Source organism: Hyaena hyaena, unplaced genomic scaffold (assembly GCF_003009895.1).
Source record: "Hyaena hyaena isolate Hyena2069 unplaced genomic scaffold, ASM300989v1 scaffold_5, whole genome shotgun sequence".
NCBI lineage: Eukaryota > Metazoa > Chordata > Mammalia > Carnivora > Hyaenidae > Hyaena > Hyaena hyaena.
The window spans coordinates 8018167-8044400 of record NW_024080637.1 but is presented as its reverse complement, the minus strand read 5'-3'; the positions used below and the strand labels follow the sequence as shown (position 1 = coordinate 8044400).

General features: G+C 35.2%; 1 protein-coding gene across 10 annotated transcripts in view; it reads right to left on the bottom strand.

The window, feature by feature from the left end:
- Positions 1-26234, bottom strand: part of TUT4 (terminal uridylyl transferase 4) — a 133296-nt gene that overhangs the window by 46357 nt on the left and 60705 nt on the right. For 7 of the 10 annotated variants that reach the window (XM_039238609.1, XM_039238625.1, XM_039238629.1 and 4 more), the window contains exons 5-13: positions 25487-25664; positions 23390-23478; positions 22258-22309; positions 19802-19871; positions 18390-18516; positions 9256-9375; positions 8878-9090; positions 4169-4343; positions 730-1427 (exon numbers count right to left, since the gene is read on the bottom strand). In XM_039238609.1, coding sequence (XP_039094540.1) covers positions 730-1427; positions 4169-4343; positions 8878-9090; positions 9256-9375; positions 18390-18516; positions 19802-19871; positions 22258-22309; positions 23390-23478; positions 25487-25664 — 1722 coding nt within the window. The remainder of the gene's footprint in view (positions 1-729; positions 1428-4168; positions 4344-8877; positions 9091-9255; positions 9376-18389; positions 18517-19801; positions 19872-22257; positions 22310-23389; positions 23479-25486; positions 25665-26234) is intronic. The other 3 variants (XM_039238674.1, XM_039238682.1, XM_039238666.1) reach the window with 2 other exon arrangements.

Genomic DNA, 26234 nt, shown 5'->3' with positions numbered 1-26234 from the left:
AAGCTCAATGGCAGAGACAGAATCTGAATTCTTTCCATTTTTGGTTCCTGATCTTAGTTTCTGCTCAACTATCTTTATTAAATTTATATTCAAGGGGATCAATGTGGCTCAGTCAGTTAAGTGTTGGACTCTCGGTCTCAGCTTAGGTCATGATTTCACAGTCTGTGAGTTTGGGCCCCACATCAGGCTCTGTGCTAACAGCATGAGCCTGCTTTAGATTCTGTCTACTTCTTTCTCTGCTCTTCCCCTGCTTGTTCTCTGTATCTTTCTCAAAATATATAAAAACTTTAAAAAAATTTATATTCACCCACTCCATGGGAAAAAAACAAAACACCTTTAAAGTAAAATACTATTAGAATTTACACACCTTGTAATTTTCTTTGTGGAATTAAATATAAACATATAAATATAAAATAAAATTTAAGATAATTGCTGCCTTTGCCAAACTGATATTCATAAAATATCTGATGAATCCTTTCATATATGAGAAAGTTAAGCATACCAAACTAGTAAGAGTGCTGTAACCTTTTGAGATTTTATATACATTCTTTAAAGACAACTATAGGAAAAACTGTAGACAGGAAAAGTGAAAATATACACCAAAATACCAATGGAAAATAACAGTCTACCCTCATAGAAGCTATTTTTACATTTCTGAATCTAAAAACTATAAATACAGTCATACAACAACCACAAAATCTTACAGATTGTTTACAAACAGTATCCTACCTTGCCAGAGGTTAAAATAAACTTATCAAACACATAATGTAATTCCTGGGTGGGGTGATTATCATCATCATTAAAGTCAGAAGCATCTTCTGTAGCTTTGCAGTTGGAGGAGGTAGCAGATGTGTCAGTGCTCACAATCTGATGTGAACTCTCTGTCTCTATATGTGACCGGCAGTCTGTACCAGTGGATTCATCTGGGTCAGGGGATTTATAACCAATGCAATTACACTGGCTGAGTTCCTTTTTTAAACAAGTTTCTGACGGTGCTAAATCATCTTGTTTCTTAATTGATTTTGGCTCTAATTCACTGCCTCCACTGGTAGAAAGAGATGAAGATTCCTGTCCAAGTTCAGCCAAATCTAGCTCATTTACCAACAAACTGTCATCTTCAGTAATACATCTCTGTGATGTACAATCCATTTCATCATATTTATCAGGCTGACCTCTTTCTGCATTTATTTTTTCTGTGCTTTCTCCACGTAGAATACAATTGGATGCCGTATTGTCAGACTTCACTGGTTTCTTATTGCTCATTTTCCCCTTCTCTTTTTTCATGGAATCCACTGTAGATTTATTTCCACCCCTCCTCTGAGGACAGGCAAAATACCGATAAGCTGCCCTGAATCTCTCCACAACGTATTCATAAACAAGCTGGCTGTTTAAGCTCCGAGCAACATTCCTCTTAACTGAAAATGGATCTAATAAAAAAGGAAATGGTCAGTAACTAAGTATCTATTAGCGAACTACAATTCCAAGCTTACCCAAACAGATTGAAACTAATATACTGTCAGCACAGTACATTCTCCCAAGGCTTTTTTAACCTAATGTCGAAGTGAGAGTTCCTACAAATTGAGTAGGAGAAATACAAGAGAAACATCTTTACCTTTTTTCTGCCATAAAATATAAAGTTAAAAGGAAAAGAAAGAAAAGAGTAATAATAAGGTTAACTAATGAGAGAATGGCCAAGGAGACCAACTCAATAATTACACAATTTTTCAAAACTTATTTAAGTAATCGCTACACCCAACTCCTGACTCTTAGGTCAAAACTTGTATACTGTTTCAGGCACCCCAGTAATTACAAAATTTCAATGATAAAATTGGTAGAAAAAGCCATGCCATTTAGAACTTCGTAAACTGTTACTGAATAAAATTTTTCAAACCTCTAGGACCCATTAAAAATTTTCATCTCGTCATAATATTCTTGAGCTACATGCTCCTTGCAACTTAAATAAAAGATAACCTAAAACTCTCAAATCTTCAAGTTAAAAAATACTGATTTTGGGGTGCCTGAGTGGCTCAGTCGGTTAAGCTTCCAACTCTTAGATTTCAGCTCAGGTCTTGATCTTGTAAGATTGAGCCCTGTGGAGGCAATGTAGCCTGCTTAAGATTCTCTCTATTTAGGTGGGGAGAGGGAGGAAGGCAAACTATGAGAGACTCTTGAATACTGAGAACAAACTGAGGGCTGATGGGGGTGGGGAAGAAGGGAAGGGGGGTGATGGGCATGGAGAATGGCACTTGTGATGAGCACTGGGTGTTCTATGGAAACCAACTTAACAATAAACTATGAAAGAAAAGATTCTCTTGCTCTGCCCTTCCCCCGCTCATGTATACTCACTCTCAAAAAAAAATTTTTTTAATCCAGTCTAAATTGGGTATGCTGAAAAAGCTTGTATCAAGTACATCTTCATTATTAAGAAAATATAAAAGACTTCAAAAATACTTATGGGTTTTTGGATTTTATAAGCCTAAAATACAAATATGCCCCAGGAAAAAATAATAAATGGATGACATCCAAAAGACAATGAACATTTTCTCTACTATTGAAGATTATTAAGTAAAAAAGATTAACAGGACAGGCTTCAGATTGTTAACAGGTTTGGTCATCTGTTACTTTTTGCTGTTATCTAAGTCCACAGGCTGCTCTCTAAACCCAAAAGCCTTTCCTGGTCTTTTTGTCCCTTGTAGAAGAAAAAAACACAAGAGAAAACAAATTATAATAGTTACAGGCTTCAGAGCTCATTTATTTACTATATGTAAGTGTACAAAATGTGAGTAACCGTTGGAATACATTAGAATATTTGTGGGTTCAAGGGTGTCTGAGTGGTTCAGTTGGTTAAGCATCCAATTCTTGATTTCGGTTCAAGTCATGATCTCATGGTTCATGAGATCGAGTCCCGCATCGGGCTCTACACTTATAGAGTGGAGCCTGCTTGGGATTCTCTCTCTCCTCTGTCTTCCCCTCCTCTGCTTGCTCTGTCTCTCAAAAACAAATAATATATTAATATTGTTAATATTTTCCTAATTAATTTTTTAAATATATTTGTGGGTCAGGGTGCTGGAGTGGCTCAGTCGGTTAAGCTTCCCAACTTTGGTTCAGGTCATGATTCTGCAGTTCATGGGTTCGAGCCCCATGTCAGGCTCTGTGCTGACAGCTCAGAGCCTGGAGCCTGCTTCGGATTCTGTCTCTCTCTCTTTCTGCCCCTTCCCCACTCATGACTTGCCTCTCTCTCTCTCTCTCTCAAAAATAAGTAAAACATTCAAAAAAATTTTTTAAATATTTATAGGTCTAAGAATCTTAGCCCAAGAGAGGACTGAGGGAACAGAGTATGTAGTCTAAGCAAACTAAAATGATGGACAGAAATTCAATCCCTTATCTATAAAAGTGAGTGAAATGCTGCATGATTTAAATTTTCTAAAAACCATTCTATTAATTTGCATCTCTAAAGATCTTAACATTCTTGGGATTTAATACAAAACTTTTTGTCAACATCAATTTTTTTTCTTAAGATCAATCTTTTTTATCTTTAGCTTAGCCATATTAAAAAGCTGAGGTACTTTTTTTATGTTTTTGAATTACACCTGACATACAATGTTACATCATATCGAGGTGTACAACATAGTGATTCAGCAATTCTGTAGTTAATGCTATGCTCATCAGAAGTGTAGCTACCATCTGTCACCCTACAATACTATTACAACACCACTGGCTGTATTCTATATAGATATACTCCAACGACCTACACATTCCATAGAGATGAGGTTAGATGACAATGAAAAACTGTATTTTAAAATTACACTCTAATATAATTTTATAACAGAAACTTATAGGAATACTATAAGATTGTTTTGAATAACTATTCTGTGTGTCTATATTTTTGAAGTTTTTCATAACTAAAACATAAAAATAAAGGCATGTTAATAAGCTAATAACCCTAACCAATATAGTATTTATAAATTGGAAACCTTAAAATAAGTATTAATCCTATAAAACTATCATGGACTTGATAAAGAATTTATCTAAAATATATAATGACAGCCTGGTGGCATATACAGTGCTATAACGCCAAGGGATATAATTTATAGCACGGTATTAGAGACAGATCATCAGTAGCACACAAAAACATATTCTCCAAATGAAATATAACGTATCATCTCACCTTCAATGGCTATTCGCCTTTTAGGCCAATTTTTGTTTTCTCTTGTTAAAATATCTTGTATCCGTACACATATGACATATTCTTCCAAAGCAAAATCCAGTGTGTAAAATTTTAGCAGCTCTAACCATAATTGTCCCAGGGATACCTGATTTGGTGTTCCCAATGTTAAAGGAGACTAGAAAAGAAAAAATACTTTTCATTTCAGCTTCACAAAACTTTACAGAATCATTGAATTTTCAGTTTGAAAAGACCTAAGAGATTATCTTTACTAAAACTGAGGCATAAAGAAGTAACTTGCCAAAAAGAAGTTTGGGAACACAGTCCTAGTTTTACTGACTCCTAGAATTTTATGTTCTTCCCAATAAACCAGTGATTCTCAACCTTGGCTGCACACTAGAATCACACTGGGACCATTACAGTATACTAAATACCTGAGCTCCATACCATTCCTACCTCCCATATCCTTCCCAAGATTCTGATTTAACTGACCTGGGTTATGTACTAGGTGCTGAGATTTTTAAAGCCTCCTAAGTGATTTTTAAAGCCTCCAAGGTTGCAAACCCCTGCAAAGCAACTACTATAGGTCCTCATTGCAGTAATTACTTTAAAAACCTAAGTAAATGCCATGGGCTTTCAAAAGCTAATTCCTTCATTTGGCAAACTTTATTTAGAACCTAGTATGTCCTGTGCTGGGGATATAAAAAACAATGAGAGCTCATGCTTAAACATAATGGTCACTATGCATCATCCACACCTTTAAGTGCTGCACATGTAGTAACTATTAATTCTAAGAATTCTATGAAGTAGATACTACAGGGCGGGCGAGGGTTTGACTCAAGACCACCTGGCTACTGAATTTGTTGCTAATCACTATACCTACAATATTACCACTCAAATAAGGTGAGGTCCTCCTTCACAGACTATTAGAAGAGGAAGAGACAATTTAACAATTAAAGACTCTGTGCTAAAATGGGCCTCTAAATTGGGGGGGCGGGGAGTGGCAGGGGGGCAGTTAACAAAAGAGGTAATACTTGAATTCTAAAGGAATTAGCTAGATGAAGACTGGCTAAAAGTGACCACCAAGGAGCATAAAGACATGAAATAATCATTCGCTAATTCAATTCTACAACTATTCATTGAGTACCTTACTATGTGCCAGGCACTTGGGATATATCCATGAAAAAAAACAACCCAACATCCTTGCCTTAGTTCACTAACAAAAACTCAGTAAGTAAATTACACAGCAAGTTATAGAAAAAGAAAAGTGCTGTGGAAGTAAGAGAAAGTCAAGTAGGTTCAGTAATAAGGGGATGGGAGTATGGAGCAGGACATGGTTTCAGTGAAATAGAGTGGTCAGGATAGTCTCGGTTAGAAGGTATCATTTGAAGAAGAGGGAAAAGTGTTCTAGGAATAGGGGACAGATAGACCAAACACACTAAATAGGAGTGACTAGCTTTAAAAAGAAAACCATGAAAGCCAGCGTGGTAAAGAAGGGAAGAAGAAGAAAACAAAGAACTACTCAGTTAAAGACTCCTCAGCTTTTATTCTAAATTAAATGAGGAGCAACTGAAAGGTTTTGAGTCTGGAGAGGAGGGAGGACATGATATGACTTAAATTTTTGAAGAACCATTCCAACTGCTGTGCTGAGAATAGACTACACTTGACCTTGAACAACATGGGGGTTTAGAGGCACTGACATCTATGCAATAAAAAATCTGTATATAACTTTTTTGATTTCCCCCAAATTTAATCACTAATAGCCTGTTGTTGGGGGGGGGGGGTTGTTTAACATGTATAAAGTGGTCTAAGTCTGGTCTATTCTTTTTTTTCTTTTTTTTTAATGTTTATTTATTTTAAGAGAGAGAGAGTGCAAGCTAGGGAGGGGAAGTGAGAGAGAGTGAGAGAGAGAGAATCCCAAGCAGGCTCTGCACTGTCAGTGCAAGGTCCAACATGGGGCTCAATCCCATGAACCGTGTACTCATGACCTGAGCCAAAATCAAGAGTCGGATGCTTAAATGACTGAGCCATCCAGGTGCCCAACTAATATCCTGCTCTTGACCAAAATGCTGACCAATAACATAAACAGTCAATTAACATGTGTTTTGTATGTTACATTTATTATTTACTATATTCTACAATAAAGTAAGCTAGAGAAAAGGAAATGTTAAAAAAATTATAAGGAAAACACACTTATAGTACTGTACTATATATAAGAAAAATCCACATATAAGTGGACCTGCAGAGTTCAAATCCATGTTATTCAAGGGCCAACCATATAAACAGAAATGGTATATGCAGGGAAACTCATATAAGGCCACAGTGATAATCCACGCCAAAGATGACCCAGAGGTTTACAGTGGAGGTGCTGAGAAGTGGTCAAATTCTGAAAATATTTTGAAGTAGAAATGATAGGATTTCCTGACAGACTTGATATGGGGTATAAAAGAGAGAAGTAAAGGATGATTCCAAGGCTTCTGACTGAGTAACTGAAAGGACGCAAAAACTGCATGTGGAGCAAGAGGAAGTCCAGGAGTCCAGGCATGTTAAGTTTGAAGACATCTGTTAGAAGAGGGCCTGGGTAGCTCAGTTGGTTAAGGGTCTGACTCTTGATTTCAGCTCAGGTCATATCTCACACTTCATGAGATTGAGCCCTGTGTTGGGCTCTGGGCTGGCAGTGTGGTGCCTACTTGTGATTCTCTCTCCCCCAGCCTCTCTGCCACTCTCCTGCTCATGCACGTGCATGCAGGCTCTCTCTCTAAATAAACAAATATTTTTAAAAAAAGACATCTCTTAGACATCTAAGTACAGACATAATATACGCAGTTGGAGATACAACTATACAGTTCAGGAGAGAGGTTTGGCCAAAGATTTAAATTTGGGAGTATCATACAGATGGTATGTAAGACCCATGCGAGTGGATGAGATCACCAACGGAGAGCAAATACAGAAGAAAGGTGGTGAGGGGGTCAGACCGAGAACTGAGTCTAGTTTCCAACACTAGGAAACTAGAGAGGAAGAGAGAAGACAAAGACAGCAAAGGAGACGGAGAAGAAATAATCTGCCATGGGTGTGCTACCCTGAAAGTCAAGTTAAGAAATTTTTCAGAGAAGAGGGGCGCCTGGGTGGCTTAGTCGGTTAAGCGTCCGACTTTCGCTTAGGTCATGATCTCACGGTTCGTGGGTTCGAGCCCCGCGTCGGGCTCTGTGCTGGCTGCCAGCTCAGAGCCTGGAGCCTGTTTCAGTCTGTGACTCCCTCTCTCTCTGACCCTCCCCTGCTCACTCTCTCTCTCTAGAAATAAATTTAAAAAACCTTAAAAAAAAAAAATTAAAAAAAAAAAAAAGAAATTTTTCAGAGAAGAAAATAATCAACTGGTAAATATGGCTGATAAGTCTAAAGAGATAAAAACTGAGAAGTGACCACTGGATTTAGCAATGTGGAGGATAATGACATTTGATGATACAAGTTTTGGTAGACTGATGAAGGTCGAAGCCTGAATGCAGTGAGTTAAGAGGAAACAGAAATCACAAACAGTGAATACGGACAATTCTTTCAAAAAGTTATACTGCAAACGGGTGCAAAACTAGGAAGGAAAATGATGTCCTTATTTTGCCTTAAAGTTGGGGGGAGTGCATGGGTGGCTCAGTCAGTTAAACATCTGACTCTTGATTTTAGTTCCATCATGATCTCAGGGTTTGTGGAGCCTGCTTAAGATTCTCTCTCTTCCTCTCACATACTCACTCTCTCTCTCTCTCTCTCTCTCTCAATAAATAAATAATAAATTTAATGGGCGAAATAAAAGCATGTTTGAGTCCATAAAGAATGAAAAATTGCTAACTTAGGAAGGAAAGAGAAGAACTGCTAGAGTAATGTTCTAGTACAAACAAGAAGGGATGGGATTAAATACACAAGTGTAGAAATGACTTTAGATAGCAACTTGGGAAGTTCCTTTATGAAAGGAGGCATCAAGGCAGACTAGTAGCAAGCAATAGTCACAGTGTGTAAAAGTTCTTTTGACTGCTTCAGTTTTCTCAGTGAATAGGCAAATGCATTAGCTAAGTATTGGTGGTTTGAGGAGAGAGTAGAAAGAAGTCTAGGAAAGTAGGAGTGTTGAAAGGACCAAGAATAAATGTTCAGAAACTACATAAAATTCAATATAGCTAGAGTAATCATTTCAGTAATGCTTACATTTCTGTAATAATAGGTCTATTTCAGAAGACTACATACTTCTGGAGGACACAATCCATGGTTATTGATCTTTGCTTCTCAAGCCCTCAAGATAGTGTCTGGCACATAGCAGGTCCTTAATAAATGAATGTTGAATGATTAAATAAGCAAGCCACCCCCTAGGGGAGGAAAGGGCCTTTATTTTTCCACCAATCTGGCAAAAGTATTCCCATATGCTAAAGTTTTGGTCAGAGCCCAAGTCCTGAAGGAAATTTTCCTTGTCTAAATGAAAAAGATACAAAGAATTACCATGACATGATTCAAACAATACACATCTTCCAAAATGACGTATAAATTCATTAGGGAATCTCAGTACTGAAAAACTAAACCAGATCAACCCCTCACTTTACAGATGAGGAAAATGAGGCCAAGAGGCTTACGCAAAGTCAGTCCAGTCAATCTACTGTTAAAATAGCTTCAATCGAAGGTATCACAAATTCTACAGATAGAAAAGCCAAAAACAAAAACAAAAACAAAAAGCTTACTTTGCCATGTTTTTCCTTCATGGCATTACTTTGGTTGTCTGTTTCTGTCTTCTTGGTATCATCTTTTGGTTGGTCTGCCTTAGCTTTGTTTTCCTCAGCAATTGAGTTTTTCTCAGTTGCACTACTTGAATTACATTCCCACTTCACAAACTTCTCTTCTACTATGCCCTTCAGCTGAAAGTCATCCATTCTTTTTGGGTCAAAGCCTTCAATCTATATAAAAAGGCATTCCAAATTGGTAGTGGAAAAATTATTTCAAAAAAAAAAAGATGGACAAACAGACAAACCAGAATTCCAGCTTAATATGTTTGAACAGAGCACTCTTCAAGAGCAAACTACATATATACATGCAAATATATGTCACAAATTCATGCTTACCCAACTTCCAAGTAAGCAAGGAAGAAGAGGGGGTTTTCTTTGTTGTAGAAAAAACATCACCATTAAAGCAAAACAGTAAGAAGGGATTCCGCCATCAGTCTGGGAGTCAATATAGCATAACTGCAAAACGAAGGGGGAAAAAGTACTGCCAATTAGCTTTAATTTTCTTTGTTTCCCTCACAATAGAAGCAGCTGTTTTCTCGCTATAATCACTGAAAAATGTTTAAACAATGAAAATTATAAGGAATGATTTGATATCTCTCTACCCTGAGATAAATATTAATATACTGGTGATCTTTCCATTCATTTCTTTATTGAATATAAATAAATAAATATATATATATATATGCAATACATATTTTAGTTTAATGGAATCGTATCATAGTGTTTTACTGTGTACACATTTTTAAAATATTATTTTATCTTCTTCTTCTGCCTCACTGTTAACAATCTTCTATATACTCTTTCATGCCTTTTTCTATATATATACTCTAACAACCAAATACAAGTATTTCTATTTTCTATACAAATGCAGGAAATATTTTATTTTTATTTTTTTTACAAATAGTTTATTGTCAAATTGGTTTCCATATAACACCCAGTGCTCATCCCCACAAGTGCACTCCTCCATACCCATCTCCCCCTCCCCCCCACATCCATCAGTCCTCAGTTTGTTTCTCAGCATTCAAGAGTCTCTCATGGTTTGCCTCTCTCCCTTTCCCCCCACCATTTACCCCCTTCTTCTCCCCCATGGTCCTCAGTTAAGTTCCTCCTAATCCTCCTATACGTGCAAACATATGATCTTTGTCCTCTGCCTGCCTTATTTCGTTCAGCATAACACCCTCAAGGTCCATCCATGTTGCTACACACGGCCAGATTTCATTCTTTCTCATTGCCATGTAGAATTCCATGGTATAGATAAACCACATCTTCTTGATCCATTTGTCCCTTGATGGACACTTAGGCTCTTTCCATGTTTTAGCTATTGCGGAGAGTGCTGCTATGAACATTGGGGTACATGTGCTCCTATGCCTCAGCATTTCTGTATCCCTTGGGTAAATTCCTAGCAGTGCTATTGCTGGGTCATAGGGGAGTTCGATTGTTAGTTTCCTGAGGAACCTCCACACTGTTTTCCAGAGGGGCTGCACCAGTTTGCATTCCCACCAACAGTGTAGGAGGGTGCCCGTTTCTCCACATCCTTGCCAACATCTAGAGTTTTCTGATTTGCTCATTTTAGCCACTCTGACTGGCATGAGGTGGTATCTCAGTGTGGTACAAATGCAAGATATATTTTATGTTTTATGTCACTCTTACCAAAATTGTATATTATACACATGTCTCTTTATATTCTGTATATATTCTTCTCCCTTAATAATGCACCAACAAAGTTCCTCTAAGTCAATTAGTACATATCTAATACATGTTTTAAGTTTATTTATTTCTTTATTTTGAGAGAGAGAGAGAGAGAGAGAGAGAGAGAGGACACATTGACATGCGTGCCCCATGTGGGGCTCAAACTCTCAAACCATGAGAGATCATGACCTGAGCTGAAACCAAGAGTCAGGCACTTAACCAACTAAGTCACCCAAGCGCCCCATCTGATACATTTTTTTTAAATACTTATAGTCTATGATCTGGATGGCTACTCAACAGATTCCCCAGCAAAGACATTCATACTCTGTTTCCAATTTCTGCCACTTTAAGCAATGCTATAATATTTATCCTTATATACATTTCCTAATAATTGGAGACTATTTATATGAGCTATATTCCCAGCACTGTTTATGGGATTTAAAAATGTGTGCTATCTCTAAATTCTAATATATAAGATTGTTTTCCAAAATCACTATAAAAAATTCCTCTTTTCACCAGTAACATGAGTATACACATACGCTTTCCAACACTAAGTACTACCACTGTTTAAAAATCCCAATAGGATATGTAAGATGTAATTATATAATAATTACTTCAATTTGCATTTCCTCAATGCTAAGACATTATACAATTTCATAAGTTTACTAACCATTTAATTTGCTCTTTTCTGAACTGCCTATTGAAACTTTTATCAACTTTTTAAAAACTCTTGGTAATTCTAATTGAAATTACTTGTACATCTGAAAACTAAAAGGTGATTTTACATTTTAGAGGTACCATCTCCCTATCTGAGGCCTTTGTATCTTTACATTTTCCAAAAATTTAGGAGCTGTCATCAATTACTCACTTCCCCTCAACTCTCATATCCAATACCTCTGCAAGTCCTACCTCCAAAAGCATCCCAAATCAGTCTGCTATGCTTCATATCCATTCTAATCCTGCACAGACCATTATCACCTCTGGCTGATATACTACAGCAGCCTGCTTACTGGGCTCCCTGTTTGTAATCTTTACCCCAAAAAGATCTTTTCAAAAGCATAAATCACATCAAGTCATACACCACTTTTAAAACTCTTCCCATGCTTTCTCACTGCAATGAAAATCCAAATTCCTTACCACAGGAACTTTCACTCTCACTTGCTTCATTCGGGCAACCTCTGCCTTTCTTTTCCTCACAAGCTCATTTCGTACCTTAGAAGCTCTGAGCTATTTGTTGGATCCCATTCCCTCAGACTTTCAATTGGCTGGTTACTGCTGCACTGAGTTTAAATATCACTTCCTCCAAAAGACTTTCCCTAACCATCTAGTATAATGTCACTCCTGCATCACATCTTCTCATTTTTATAGAGAATATCTACCAGATATTGTGTTACTTATATATTTGTTTACTGGCTGATTCTTCCACAAATATGTAAGCTTCATGATAGGAGGACTCTACATAATCTTGCTAGAGGTTTCCAGCACCTAGAATAGTATCTGGCCCACAGGAAGCATTTAACAAATGTTTGCTGAATAAATGAATTTGTTCGGATTTCGCTTTTAGCTTTCAAAAGTGAAATAATTTTCTTCTTACTATAATTTTCTTCCTGTACCTTTCTTATTAAATTTATTCTTTAGTATTTTATAATTTGTGACACAATCACAAAGATAATATTTTTGTTTCCACTCTACCAGGGTTTTTTTATGGCACAGAAAGCCTACCTATTATTGCGTAGTCATCTTACAAATTCCCTTATTGATCCCAATAGTTTTTTAAATATTTTTATTTATTTCTAGGAGAGGAGAGAGAGAGACAGCATGAGCAGGGGAGGGTCAGAGAGAGAGGGAGTCACAGACTGAAACAGGCTCCAGGCTCTGAGCTGGCAGTCAGCACAGAGCCCGACGCGAGGCTCGAACCCATGAACCGCGAGATCATGACCTAAGCGAAAGTCGGACGCTTAACCGACTAAGCCACCCAAGCGCCCCTCCAATAGTTTTTTTTAAATTTTTTAAATGTTAACTTATTTTTGAGAGAGAGAAACACACATACAGAGTGTTACTGAGGGAGGAGCAGAGAGAAGGAGACACAGAATCTGAAGCAGGCTCCAGGCTCCGAGCTGTCAGCACAGAGCCTGATACAAGGCTCCAACCCACGAACCACAAGATCATGACCTGAGTTGAAGTCAGACGCTTAACTGACTGAGCCACTAATCTCAATAGTTTTTTAACTAAAGTTTTGTAGGTATACAATTTTATCATTAATAAATTTTATTTTTTTCCAATATTTACATTATTTCATTTCATTTTCTTACTGTACTTTTTAAATCTCCCAAAACAATGTACAACTTCACTGGTGAACTTCTCTATAATACTCCTAATTCTAACACATATGACCTGATTAATTCACTGTTTAAAATGATTTTTTTTAGTAAACAATCTTTATTATTAATTTCCATTACTAGTCAAGAGTTTTTTTAAGAAGAACATGCCTTTTCAGCATCCATGTTTTTCCATTTCAAATTGTTAATGTAATAAATTATGTTAAGAGACTCCCTAATATTAAACCATTCATATATTCCTGAAATCCTGCATAGTTGTGGCATATAACCTTTTGTCACATTAATATATTCCACTTGTTTATATTTCATTTAGACTTTTGCAGTTATATCAGTAAGATTAATCTATACTTGGATTTTTTTTTACTTTTTATTTTTTCTCTTATTTAGATAATAAAGATAATAATCACTACAGTTTAATGACTTGCTAAATTTAAGAATGGCTTAATAAATTTAAGAATACAGGGTCCCAGCCAACTCAGTAAGTAGAGCATATGACTCTTGATCTTGGGGCCATGAGTTCAAGCCCTATGTTAAGTGTACGAGTTACTTAAAAAAAGAAAAAAAAAGAATATAATTAAAAATGAAAGGATAAAGAATACTTATATAAAGAGCTTCAATCTGGGGCACCTGAGTAGTTCAGTCAGTTCAGTGTCTGAGTCTTGATTTCAGCTCAGGTCATGATCTCACAGGTTCCTAAGTTTGAGCCTTGTGACTAACAATTCCACTTAGAATTCTCTGTCTCCCTCTCTCTCTGCCCCTCCCTTGCTTGCACACATGTGCACACTCTCTCTCAAAATAAATAAACATTTTTCAAAAATTAAATAAAACAGAGGGGGCCTGGGTGGCTTAGTTGGTTAAGCGTCCGACTTCAGCTCAGGTCATATCTCACAGCTCGTGAGTTTGAGCCCATGTCAGGCTCTGTGTTGACAGCTCAGAGCCAGGAGCCTGCTGTTCAGATTCTGTGTGTGTCTCTCTCTCTGCACCTTTCTTGCTCACACTCAGACTCTCTCTTTCTCTCCCAAAAATAAACACATTAAAAAATATTTTTAATTAAATAAAATAAGAGCTTCAATTATCCCACTAGAATAAATTCTCATTTCTCCAGATTACTATGACAGGAGTCATGCCTAATGACTAAGTCAAGTTAACTAGAAACTTTTTTGCAACTGTAAGGAACTGTTTATGAATGCTGTTAACACTAATGGACATCTCACGGAGAAATAACATTAAGGTAGTTTAAGAGCGAGCTCTTAAAACACATTGATCATAGCCAAGCTGTGGGAATAACCTTAAAGTCTATCAACAAATAAAGAGATGAAGAAAAATTGGTATATAAATACAATGGAATCTTATTCGGCCTTAAAAAGGAGAATTCTCCCATTTGCAATAATGTGGATGGACTTACAGGACATTTAGCTAAGTGAAAGAAACCAGATATAGTAAGATAAACACTACTCTCCCTTATATGCAGAATCTAAAATAGCCAAACTCAAAGGAACAGAGAGGTTAGACTGGTGATTACCAGAGGCTGGGGGAGAGGGAAATGGAGACAGTTTGGTCAAGGGATCTAAAACTTCAATTATATAAGATGAATAAGTTCTGGTGATATAATGGATAGCATGGTGACTACAGGTAATACTGTTAGTATATAACTAAAATTTGCTAAGAAGGTACAGCCCAAGCATTCTCACCACACACACACAAAAGGTATCTATGAGAGGTAACAGACTGGTGATTATTTCATAATTAATACATATGTCAAATTACCAAGTTGTACAAGTTGTATTTATTCATACAATTAAAAAAAAAACCCTAGGGATCTCTTTTTTTCCTTGTATGAGATTATTTTTTTATTGCCTGCCAGTTGGTCCTCCAGAATTTTTTAAACTAAATTATAATTGACACGTTACATTAGTGTCAAATGTACAACACTGTGATTCAACAACTCTGTATGTCATGCTATGCATACTACAAGTGACTTTATTGATTATGGTCCCCATGCTATACCTTTCATTCATGTGATTTATTCATTCTACAAATGAAAGCCTGTAGCTCCCACTCCTCTTCACTCATTTTGCCCAACACCCTACCCTCTTCTTCTCTGGTAACCACCAGTTTGTTCTCTGTATTTATAGGTCTGCTCCTGCCTTTTGTTTTTTAGATTCCAGATATAAGTGAAATCATCTTGTATTTGTCTTTCTTGCCTAACTTATTTCACTTAGCATAATGCCCTCTATGACCATCCATGTTGGCGAGATCTTTCTTTTATAACAGCTGAGTAATATGAGAGAGAGAGAGAGAGAGAGAGAGAGAGGGAGAATGTGTGTGTGTGTGTGTGTGTGTGTGTGTGTGTGTGTGTGTGTCTGGACACACACACAATTTTCTTTATCCATTCATCTATCAATAGATAGTTGTGTCACTCCCATATCTTGGCTATCGTAAATAATGCCAATAAACACAGGGGTGCATATGTCTTTGGAGTGTTTTCTCTTTCTTTGGGTACATACTCAGGAGTGGAATTACTGAACTATACAGTACTTCTAATATTAAGTTTTTGTGGAGCCTCCATACTATTTTCCACAGTGGCTGCACCAATTTACATTCCCATCAACCTTGCAAGAGGGTTTCTTTTATTTCACATTCTCACCACCACCAGCTATTATCTTTTTAATGAGACAAGGTATAATGGTGCTTTTGATATGCATTCTCCTGATTATTAGTGATGTTGAGCATCTTTTCATCTGTCTGTTGGCCAGCTGTATGTCTTCTTTGGAAAAATGTTAATTCAGGTCCTCTGTCCATTTTTAACTGGATTACTTGGTATTTTGGTATTGAGCTGTAAAAGTTCTTTATACATTTTAGATATTAAGCCCTTAACAAATACATCATCTGCAAATATCTTTACCCATTCAGTAGGCTGCCTTTTTGTTTAGTTGATGGTTTCCTTCACAGTACAAAAACTTTTTATTTTGGTGTAGTCCCAATAGTTTATTTTTGTTTTTGCTTCCCTTGCCTAAAAAACAAAAACACATCTAGAAAAGGGTTTCTAAGATCAATGTCAAAGAGATTACTGCCTGTTTTCTTCTAAGAGTTTTATGGTTTCAGGTCTCACATTTAGGTCTTTAATCCATGTTAAGTTTGTTTTTGTACATGGTATAAGAAAGTGGTCCAGTTTCATTTTTTTCCATGTAGCCATCTCCAGGAATCTCTTTCAGATATCAAATACTGCTACAATTAACTTTTTTCTTTAAAATTTTTTTTAATGTTTATTTTTGAGAGAGAGAGAGTGAGAGAGTAACAAAGCATGAGTGGGAGGGGGGGCAGAAAGAGAGGAAGACACAGAATCTGAAGCAGGCCCCAGGCTCTGAGCTGTCTGTAAAGAGCCTGACGCAGAGAGCTTAAAAACCCTGAGATCATGACCTGAGCCAAAGTCGGAGGCTCAACAGAGTCCCCTAGGTGCCTCTAATTCTTACGTTAACCACAAAAAAGTGACTCTGAGTCAGGAATCTTGACTATAAAGGACTGATAAGGCTAAATAGTTTTAAAAGGCTTGACTAAGAAACTTCTATTAATGGAATGCTAAAGTTAAGAGAGAAGACAGCCAGAGAATAGTCAAGACCAATCTCATTATATCAGTTACAAGAATAAATTATATTCATATTCTAGAATTTTTCTGAACACTCAACTTGTAGAAAATCTGTGCTTTATTATAAAATGTACAATGTGGCTTAAAATCTCAAGATAAATAAAGCTGTTTTTAAAAAGTCTTTGAGAGAAACAATATACCAGGAATTATTTCTAGGTTTCTTACAATAAACTCAGAAAATTAAAACGATGAAAAAAGCTCTTTGCAATTAATACAAGTGCCAAAAATCAGACACACTGCTCTAGTGGATCTAATAGAAAAAAGCCACTCTTTAACCAGCTTTGTAGTGTGTTTTTTTCATGTACTTCATTGACTAGTATGTTTAGAATCAATAGAAATTTAAGAAATCTTCTAAGAGCCACTTTAGGAAACATAGTTTATAGATCACATTTTTTTTTCCCAAATGGAAATAACTTACATGAATATCATTCATATTCTTCTAACACGGTCTACTTAGTTGAATAAAAAAATATCTTAAGAAAACTGACACTAGTTTATAATAACTAAAACTTAGGGTGTAGTTAAGAAATATCATCCAAAGGGCTACTGTTTAAACCTTCATCCTTTATGAAGCCACTAACCTTCCCCAAGTTGGTACACTGAGTTCCCTGAATGCTAGCTATGTTTCATGTACCAGTCTTATCCCACACTCTGAGAAACCTTGGTTACTAGAGTTTTCCTCACAGAGTTCACAATTTCATGGAAGAAAACAGATCATAAACAAATAAGTATTTGTATGGCAGGTGGTAGTAAGTGCTATAAAAAAAAATCAAACAGGGCAGAAACAGGGAGAATGATGAAGGCAATGCTATTTTATATAAGGGTTCCCTTGTCAGGGAATTCTGACAAGGTAAAATTTAAGCAAGACCTTGAAACAACTAAGAGAGTAACCATGCTGTATGTGGAGTAAGAACATTGTAGATGAAGGGAACAGCAAACACAAAGGCCTTCAGTTAAAAAAGCCCCAAACTTACAATTTCTGACTGTTCCTTACCTGTCTAGCTGTTCCTTACTCAGCCAGCTGGTTCTGCCCCAATCCCGAGTTTAATCCTCTTATCAGAGTCCAAGCAAAAAATTCCAAGAATCCTCTAGCAGTTTTTGCTCTCAATTTAATCATTTCACCACCACTCCCTTAATCCATCTTCTTTATATAAGACTGAGAATTTACTCATCACTACTGTAACAAGTGATGAATACTATACTGATAAGAACACACACAGAGAGAGACTAAACACTCTCTCTCTTTAGTCTTTTGGACTGATCATAACAATAACTTTATCACTCCTCCTTACCTCCAATATGAAATAAGAGACAACAAAGGATACCAAAGCCTTTCAAAACTAATTCTAATTTAGGAAACAGATAACTGATTCTCAGCAGTTACCCAGAGCAGAAATTGCCGTAGGTTATCAGTAACTTAGAGGAAAGGGAACAATGTTCTGAGACAGAGATAGGAAAAAAGATGCTAACAAAAAACCTTGCAAACCTATGCATTAACTTGCATAATCACACCTTACAACTTTAACTTACATTAAGGGTGAAAACTTGAGCCTCATTTGTTATGTGAAAGAGAATGCTTCTGTACTACATAAAAGGAGAATAATAAAATATATCAATTACTCTCTATGTCTAAGAGATTTTATTTTCATGTCCATAATCAGAACATGCCACATTAATTCTGTCTGACACAGAACACTATTTTATCCCCATCTAGTATGATTTATCATAACATGTTAGTTCAGGAAAAAGCCTGAATTATATTAAAGACGGGTACTTTTTTCTTCTGTTCCACTTACCTTAGCCCAGTAGCGAAAGGCTAACACCAAAGGAGTAAAGACAGGTTCCATCTTGCCAAGAGCAGCAAGTAAATCAGTAGTGAGGCATGCCATATCATTTCCTGCACTCACTCTACAAAGTAAACCACTGTGAATGAGAAAGAAACAAATTTCACTGTAGTAAAACCTTAAGAATCAGAAGAAAAATCCTATGCTTATTCTTTCTAGTTACCATATTTTAATACCAAGGAAGTCATAATAAAAACATATTTTAGATTGAGAGATAACTGGAAACTACAAATCATTTCCATCACTAGAGTTCCATATAAATTAAAGATGTTTTCAATACAATACTCATTTGTACTTCAGAAATGAATTTCAACCTCATTTAGTATTTAAATTCTTCAGAAAATACTTTCAAGGGGAGCCTGGGTAGGTGAAGTGGGTAAAAGTATCTGACTCTTGATTTCAACTAAGGTCATGATCTCACGGTTCATGGGATAGAGCCCCACATCAGGCTCTGTGCTGACAGTGCAGATCCTGCTTGGGATTCTCTCTCTCTCTCTCTCTCTCTCTCTCTGCCCCTCCCCAACTCGTGTAAGTGAACACACGCACTCTCAAATAAAGTTAAAAAATAAAAAAATAAGAAAGAAAAGAAATTAATTTCAAAAGCAGCATTAGCATTCACCAAAATTTTATTTATATCACAGAAAAGGCATTGATCAATGTCAGGTAGTGTAACATAACTTCCTGGCTCATTCTTTTTGCTCTGTACTTGATAAAAAGAAAAAATGAAATACTGACCTAACCAGCTATACTTCTTGACTCGAATTTTTCCTATCTAAGCTTTCATGATTTTACTGATATGCTACTTTTGAATTAGAAAGGATGTATATATGAACCCTCAAAGAATGTTTAACTGTAAGTGAAATAAGAGCTACATTAAAGGAGAGACAGAATTACAGTAGAGATATTTGGTGGCAGGGAGAAGAATGTATCTGAGGTTTCACAAAGAGGCAATTTGTTTGTTTTGTATCTACAATGTGTCCTTTTTGTGTACATGCTGTTAGTAAGCTTTTATTTTTAATAAATAGTATATTAATCTAAGGAGAAATCTAAAACAAAATTTTCTAGAGCACCTGGTTGGGTCTGTCAGTCAATTAAGTGTCTGACTCTTGATTTCAGCTTAGGTCATGACCTCATGGTTCATGGGATAGAGCCCCATGTCAGGATTCTGTCTCTCCTCTCTCTGCCCCTACCCTGTGCATGCACACTAGTGTAGGCGTGTTCTCTCTCTCTCAATAAATAAACTTTAATAAATAAAATAAAATAAATAAAGCACAACAAAACAAAATAAAATTTTCTGCCTTGGAGATGTTCAGTGCACATTTACTTGTTATTTCAAAAACTATTTTCTTTTCACTGTTACTAACCTTTTCCGATCTTTGCACACCACAACAGGAACTTTGGCATGAAAATCAGATTCCACATCTATGTATAATACTAATAAGGAAAAAAAATAAAACAAGTAAGCTATTGCCAACATCTCTCAAATATTTACTCTACAGTAAACATTAAGTGACAGTTTCCTTCTAAAAATCATTCACATTGTTCTTTGAGATAATACACACTCCATGTTATGAGCATCAACCCAAAAGAATCTCACTTCTCTTGGGGTCATTTGCTATATATCATAAACCACAGGCACAGTCCCAAATATTATCCAAAAAATATAATCACCTTAAGAAGAAAGGTCTTAACATCAAACATAAAGTTTGAATATTTCCTAGTAAGTATACAATCTAGTCGAAGTCATTAAACCTTCAAAAATATGGCAAACAACAAACACCACTTACTTCTATTTCCAAAGGAGTCATGAAATGAAAACCTACAATGCTTTGACAACATAGCTGTTTTAAGTTATCCATGCAAGTAAAAGGCTAACTCTGCTGGCCCATTTCCTGTTACTATATGAAGAGTTTGCTCAATCAATCAAAGACCCTAAGGAAGAAGAGAGTAAAGCACACTTCCACTCTGAAGTCTTTCTCTACATCTCCCAGGAAGGCCCCTGGGAGATGCCATAAATGTCCAATCTAATGAAAATAGATAGTTTAATATTATTTCATCTGAAGTTTAAAGAAAATCTCTTAGTAGTACTTGTTGGGATTATTAATTTATTAAAAAATCATGTGCTGAAGACTTATATGCCAGGAATCGTATTATGCATGGTTGGTATGACAATAAGACACAAAGAGCTCAAATAAGGGAAACAAACAGATAAACACATCCTGTAGATAACAAGACAGAGGTATTAAAGGAGTACAATGAAGGCATAGAGAAGGCAATAATTTTTGAATCAGACTGATTTTTATAAACCTATGTTATGTGACTTAAGATGATCGACTCATGTATTTAAAGTAAGTTTGCTAGGTTGATACTGTCCAGTGAATGTAAAGAGATAAAAGCTCTATATCTACCTCTTATGCATACTATGTTTTAGTTTTTGTGCAATAAGAGGCAAGTATTTATCAAGAAAGAAAACTATATTACAATCCCTTTACAAGATTAATTATATCAAATCATTCCCTTAAAAACTAATTTCCCAGGAAAATAGCCAATAAGATGCTGATAAATAATGGAGAGTTGACAGGACAGAGACAGAGACAAAGGAAGTTAGACCTTGAAGTCAATGACAGAGTAAAGGAGGGTCAATAAGCTATCTTTTCTAAGCCAAACTGAAAATATTTTTGCCAGATATTTGTAATTCATAAAATTTAAGATGACCATAGGATTAATAACAATCACAGCAGCAAAACTTTAATAAGAAGTTACTGCATGTAAACCAAGCACTTCTGAGCTGTGGCTTAACCCATTTCATCCTCCCAACAATCTCCTCATCAAAAAGCACACAAATAATGTAGTGCTATTATTGGGCACTATATTGGGGTGCCTGGGTGGCTCAGTCAGTTAGGCATCTGACATTTGGTTTCAGCTCAGATCATGATCTCACAGTTCAGGAGATCGAGCCCCATGTCCAGCTCTGAGCTGACAGAACAGAGACTGCTTGGTATTCTCTCTCCCTCTCCTCTCTACCCTGCCTCTGCTTCTATTCTCTCTCTCTCAAAATAAGTAACCTTAAAAAAAAGAAAAAAGACACTATCTTAGTGCCACTTTATAGATGAGAAAACTGAAGCATTAACACTTCATAATTTGTCAAAGGATACAACCAGTAATTGGCAGAAGTAAAATTTGAGCCCAGTTAAGCCTGCCTCCATATCCTGAGCTCTTAGACATTTACTTTTAACAAGAAAAGCAGTAAATAAAAAACAAGAAAAAAATATTCTACATTGTACTACATGACCTGGTTTAAGACAAATGTAATTTAATAACTTTTTTTATTTTGAAAGTATTTTTACCTATATGAAATATCCATTTTACATCAAAAGCAATCCAGACAGACAAGACAGACATAAGAAACTTACCAGGTATGATTTGGTTGATGTAATATAAATGATTAAATTATTATTTTAAGTGGGGAAAAAAAAAAGTACTTAATGCATGCACACATTTTTCCCATATCTCTCCTATATTTTCCTTCATCAATGACTTCTTAATGATTACAGGTTTTCTGTCTTCTTTTACACAAGAAGTCGCAATAACATTTTTATATTACCCAACAGACAGTACTTTTTAACATACCTATTTAAATATGATGCTTTTTATCTAATGACATGTAAATTTTATAGCAGACCTATTCAACCAATAAACGTTTATGTAATGTAATGACTCATATATGCTACAAGTGTTTAACTTGGTTAGCCATATATAAACAACACAGTGCACATACACCCAAAGAATTTTCTTTAGACAAATTAAAAAAGAAACTCACCACTTTTTTTTAAAATCCCAAGCACTTGTATCAGAAGATCTGGATGATTCATCTAAAAAAGTTCAAAGCAAATCAGTTTACTAATTTCAAAGTTCAAGGTGCAAACATTATAGAGAATTCAATTTCATTAAATATTTAAATAAAACCATGCTCTGTATTTTAAGATGATGAAAAAAGAATAGTTAAAACACTTCTATAGTAATATATCTTGTTCATGGAACTAGAATCTAACAAATAATGTAGTGCTATTATTCCAGCAATATTTCTAGAATTAATAAGTTCATAGAATGAGAAAAGATTCTGGAATTTCACAGAAAAATAAATGAAAAAGAAATCAGTTTGCCAAATAACTGTTCAAGGGAAGTTGTTGAGATAGGAAATTTAAGAGCTACTGATAACAGGCAGCATGGTCAAACACCTTAGATTAAATACTACTTTAAAATACAAACTTGTCAAATGCTTAGTTTAGTATGTGCTTTGCTGCTATCTTAAAGTATTTAATAATCATATACTAATGGTAAGTAAATAACTGTATCAGATAAGAAGTTAAAACATCAAATTTTCACCTAAATCATTAATTTTCACCTAAGCATTAAATTATTCAATAACACGTAAAATGCCAACTATTTTAAATGTTTCATAGATCAATAAATAATGTTAGCAGTGTTAATTACTTATTAAAAGTACCCATAATGTACGAGGCACACTATACAAAAATGTCTGGTATACAGCATCTTATTTAATAAAAGAGTTATTATTACCACTGTTTTGGAAATTTAAAAAAACTGAGTCTCAATAAGGCAAAGTAACTTGCTCATTGAAGCCAAGACGTGAACACAGATGTATGATTTCAAAGTTATTCTCACTTTCTATACTGCTTACAAGTGATAATTATTCAACACAATCAAATATGTATAAGCATTTTCCTTTTTTTTTTTTTTACTGATTTCCTCTGCTTCCTTTTCCTCTCCCTTATTTCTTGTATTCCACCTTTAGTTTCCAAAACCATATTTAATTACACTACACACCAGAGTCTTATAGTCTCCTACACCTTCTCTAAAAAGATAACCAATTAAAAATTACCAAATACTAGTTAAGAACCACATTAAAAAATGTTTTTATAATTACTTACCCTGGGAGGAAATTTTATATCTATATTAACATCACTACTTTTCAGAGCAAACTTAGTCAGAGACGAGCCATACAACCTAAGTGAACACTCTGGAAATAAAGGAAAAAATATCAAAGCATGAAATTGTGTGCAAATATGAGAAATTTCTTTAAAATGATGATGGGAAAATTGATATATTTCAATTCTGTGTCTTCCAATTCTAGTATATTCTTTTATTTATAGAAGAATGACATCCTTTCTAGCTGATCTACAAAAAAAAAATGTTTCTCAATTATGGGGTTCAGAGATAGAGAAGGAAGAATTACTCATAAAAGTTCAGTGTTTAAACAAAATATTAGTGCTTGCTTCGGCAGCACATATACTAAACAAAATATTAGTAACAGTTCATTTAGGAATGACTAGAAGTATGTTTAATATTTAATATGTAACAGTACAGAATGTACTAACCTAGGTATAGCTACTGTCACAAACTACATTTATTCATTCTTAGATATTTATATTTATGTAAGAGTTAACACTTTAAATGGGGAAGGGATCATAGACATTAGATGTCAATGCCCTTTAAAAATACAAAGTGAAGCCTCATCACTTGATATTACAAACCTAACTCCTCCCAAAAGAAACAATACAAAAAGGAAAAAAAAACCCCAAAGCACAAAACCCTGCAGTTTTCAAGATTTCACAGAACAAAATATACAGGAATAATAACATACAACTTACATCTTTTTCAAACTATCAAATACATTATTTCAAAAATCATCATAAGGCAAATTTTAAAAGGACCTCACCAGAGGGCAAGTTGAAAATAACATGATTGGGACTACTCTGGCAGGTTCAGTTTCTTAGAAAGTATGAGTTCATACTCATTTGTATAGATAAAAGTCTATTCTTCAAGTTCATAAAACGTCTGAAAGTCACTGAAGTCATTAACATCATGAAAACTGCCTTTCTGTCCATTTTTTAAAATGTTTTATTTTTTTAAAGTGGGATCTACAGAGCACGCCTGGGTGGCTCAGTCAGCTAAGCATCCGACTTCAGCTCAGGTCATGATCTCGTGGTTCACGAGTTCAAGCCCTGTGTCAGGCTCTGTGCTGACAGCTCAGAGCCTGGAGCCTGCTTCAGACTCTGTGTCTCCCTCTCTTTCTCCCCCTCCCTCGCTCACACTCCATCTCTCCCCTTCAAAAATAAATAAACATTAAAATAAAAAATTTAAAGTAGACTCCACACCCAACATGGGACTCGAACTCACAACTCCAAGATCAAGAGTTCCAGGCTCTACTGAATGAGCCAACCAGGTGTTTGCATTTTTCTTCGAAAAACAGTAAATTATTTCTATATATAATTTAAATTAGTATTTAATGATTTTAGGTAGAAAATCACATTATAGAAATAAAAAGAGAAATGAAGGTGTTTTCCATTTTTTAATTTCAATTTTGTATTTTCTTAAAATCTCACAGATGGCTCTATATAAAACTATAATTTGTCAACTGTCCAAAATCCCTTTGGTGGTGAGAAATAAGTTTTATTTAACAGACATTTACTTAAATTCAATATTGATGCAAAAACATATTACAGGTTAAGCAAATATAATATTTACATAAATGTCTACAATAAACCTGGCACGACTCCTCCTTACATGAAAAACATAAGCTTTCTGTAAAGAAAGAGCAGTCAAAAAAAATAAATAAAAGGGCAAATTTTACTTGTAATGACCCTAAAGTAAATTAATTTTTTCCCATCATTGGCTATAAGAACCTTATTCAGTGACTAGCTAGAATGTATACACTGAAAATAATATAATTAAATGTCCACTCAGAAGTCAAAGACACTGAAAAAAATAAAATATAATGTTTGACCTATAAGAAATTTTTCTATATCTGACATTTTAAAACCCTTTTTTCCTCATTGTCATAATTGTCTATTTTCCTTTTTGGAAATATTTCCCAAAAAAATCACTTATAAAATAATTAAATTCATCTATTTTTAAGACGGAAAAACAAAGAGAAAGGAAAACATTAAAATAATTTACACCAAGCTTAACAGGAAGCAAGGGGAAAAGTTTTAATTTTAAAAGGTAAGCATAAAGTGTATCTGTACCTGGTAAAAATGTTGTTATAACCTTTGACATTTCCTCCACAATTTCCTGACGGACTCTGAGGTCATCATCTGTTATTCCATGTTCTTTTGCTAATTCAATAACTGCAACACTTAAAGCAGCCAAGTGGGCAGGGGAAGGAGGTGGCAGAGAACGAAGCTCACTTTCTTCCTGTTTTTCCTATTAGTGTAACATTTAACAATAACATAAAAATTTTTTTTCTATTTTAATGTCCTTATATTTAGGATAGAAGAACATGAATATATTAACTCAACAAATATTCACCTTCTATATGCCAGATTTAACTTAAGGCACCTAGGATATGGAAGTGAACAAGAGACAAAAATGTAAGTACTGGAATATTAAGAAGCCTTTGGGGGAAGTTGCTATTAAACATTAAAAAATAAATCTTGTTCTACTTTACTATCTGCATAAATTCTAAAATGCTGTATCAAAGCCACAATGTTGTAGGTATAACACTTAGCTGATAATTTTGTGGATAATTCTGCCGCAACAAAAAGACTGTTTTAGGTGTAGGAGAAAGTCTTAAGTCCTCTCTGATCTAGCATAAGATATCAGATTAAATGGTCACAGGAAAACATCCTAGACACTATCATTACATTTGTTATACAGACTACCATTTACAATTGATTTCTTTCTGTTCTTTTATTCAACACTAGGCAAAATGTTTCCCAAAACCCTGATTCTACTAAAAGTTTGAAAGACAATTTAAACCAAAAAGCTAAAGAG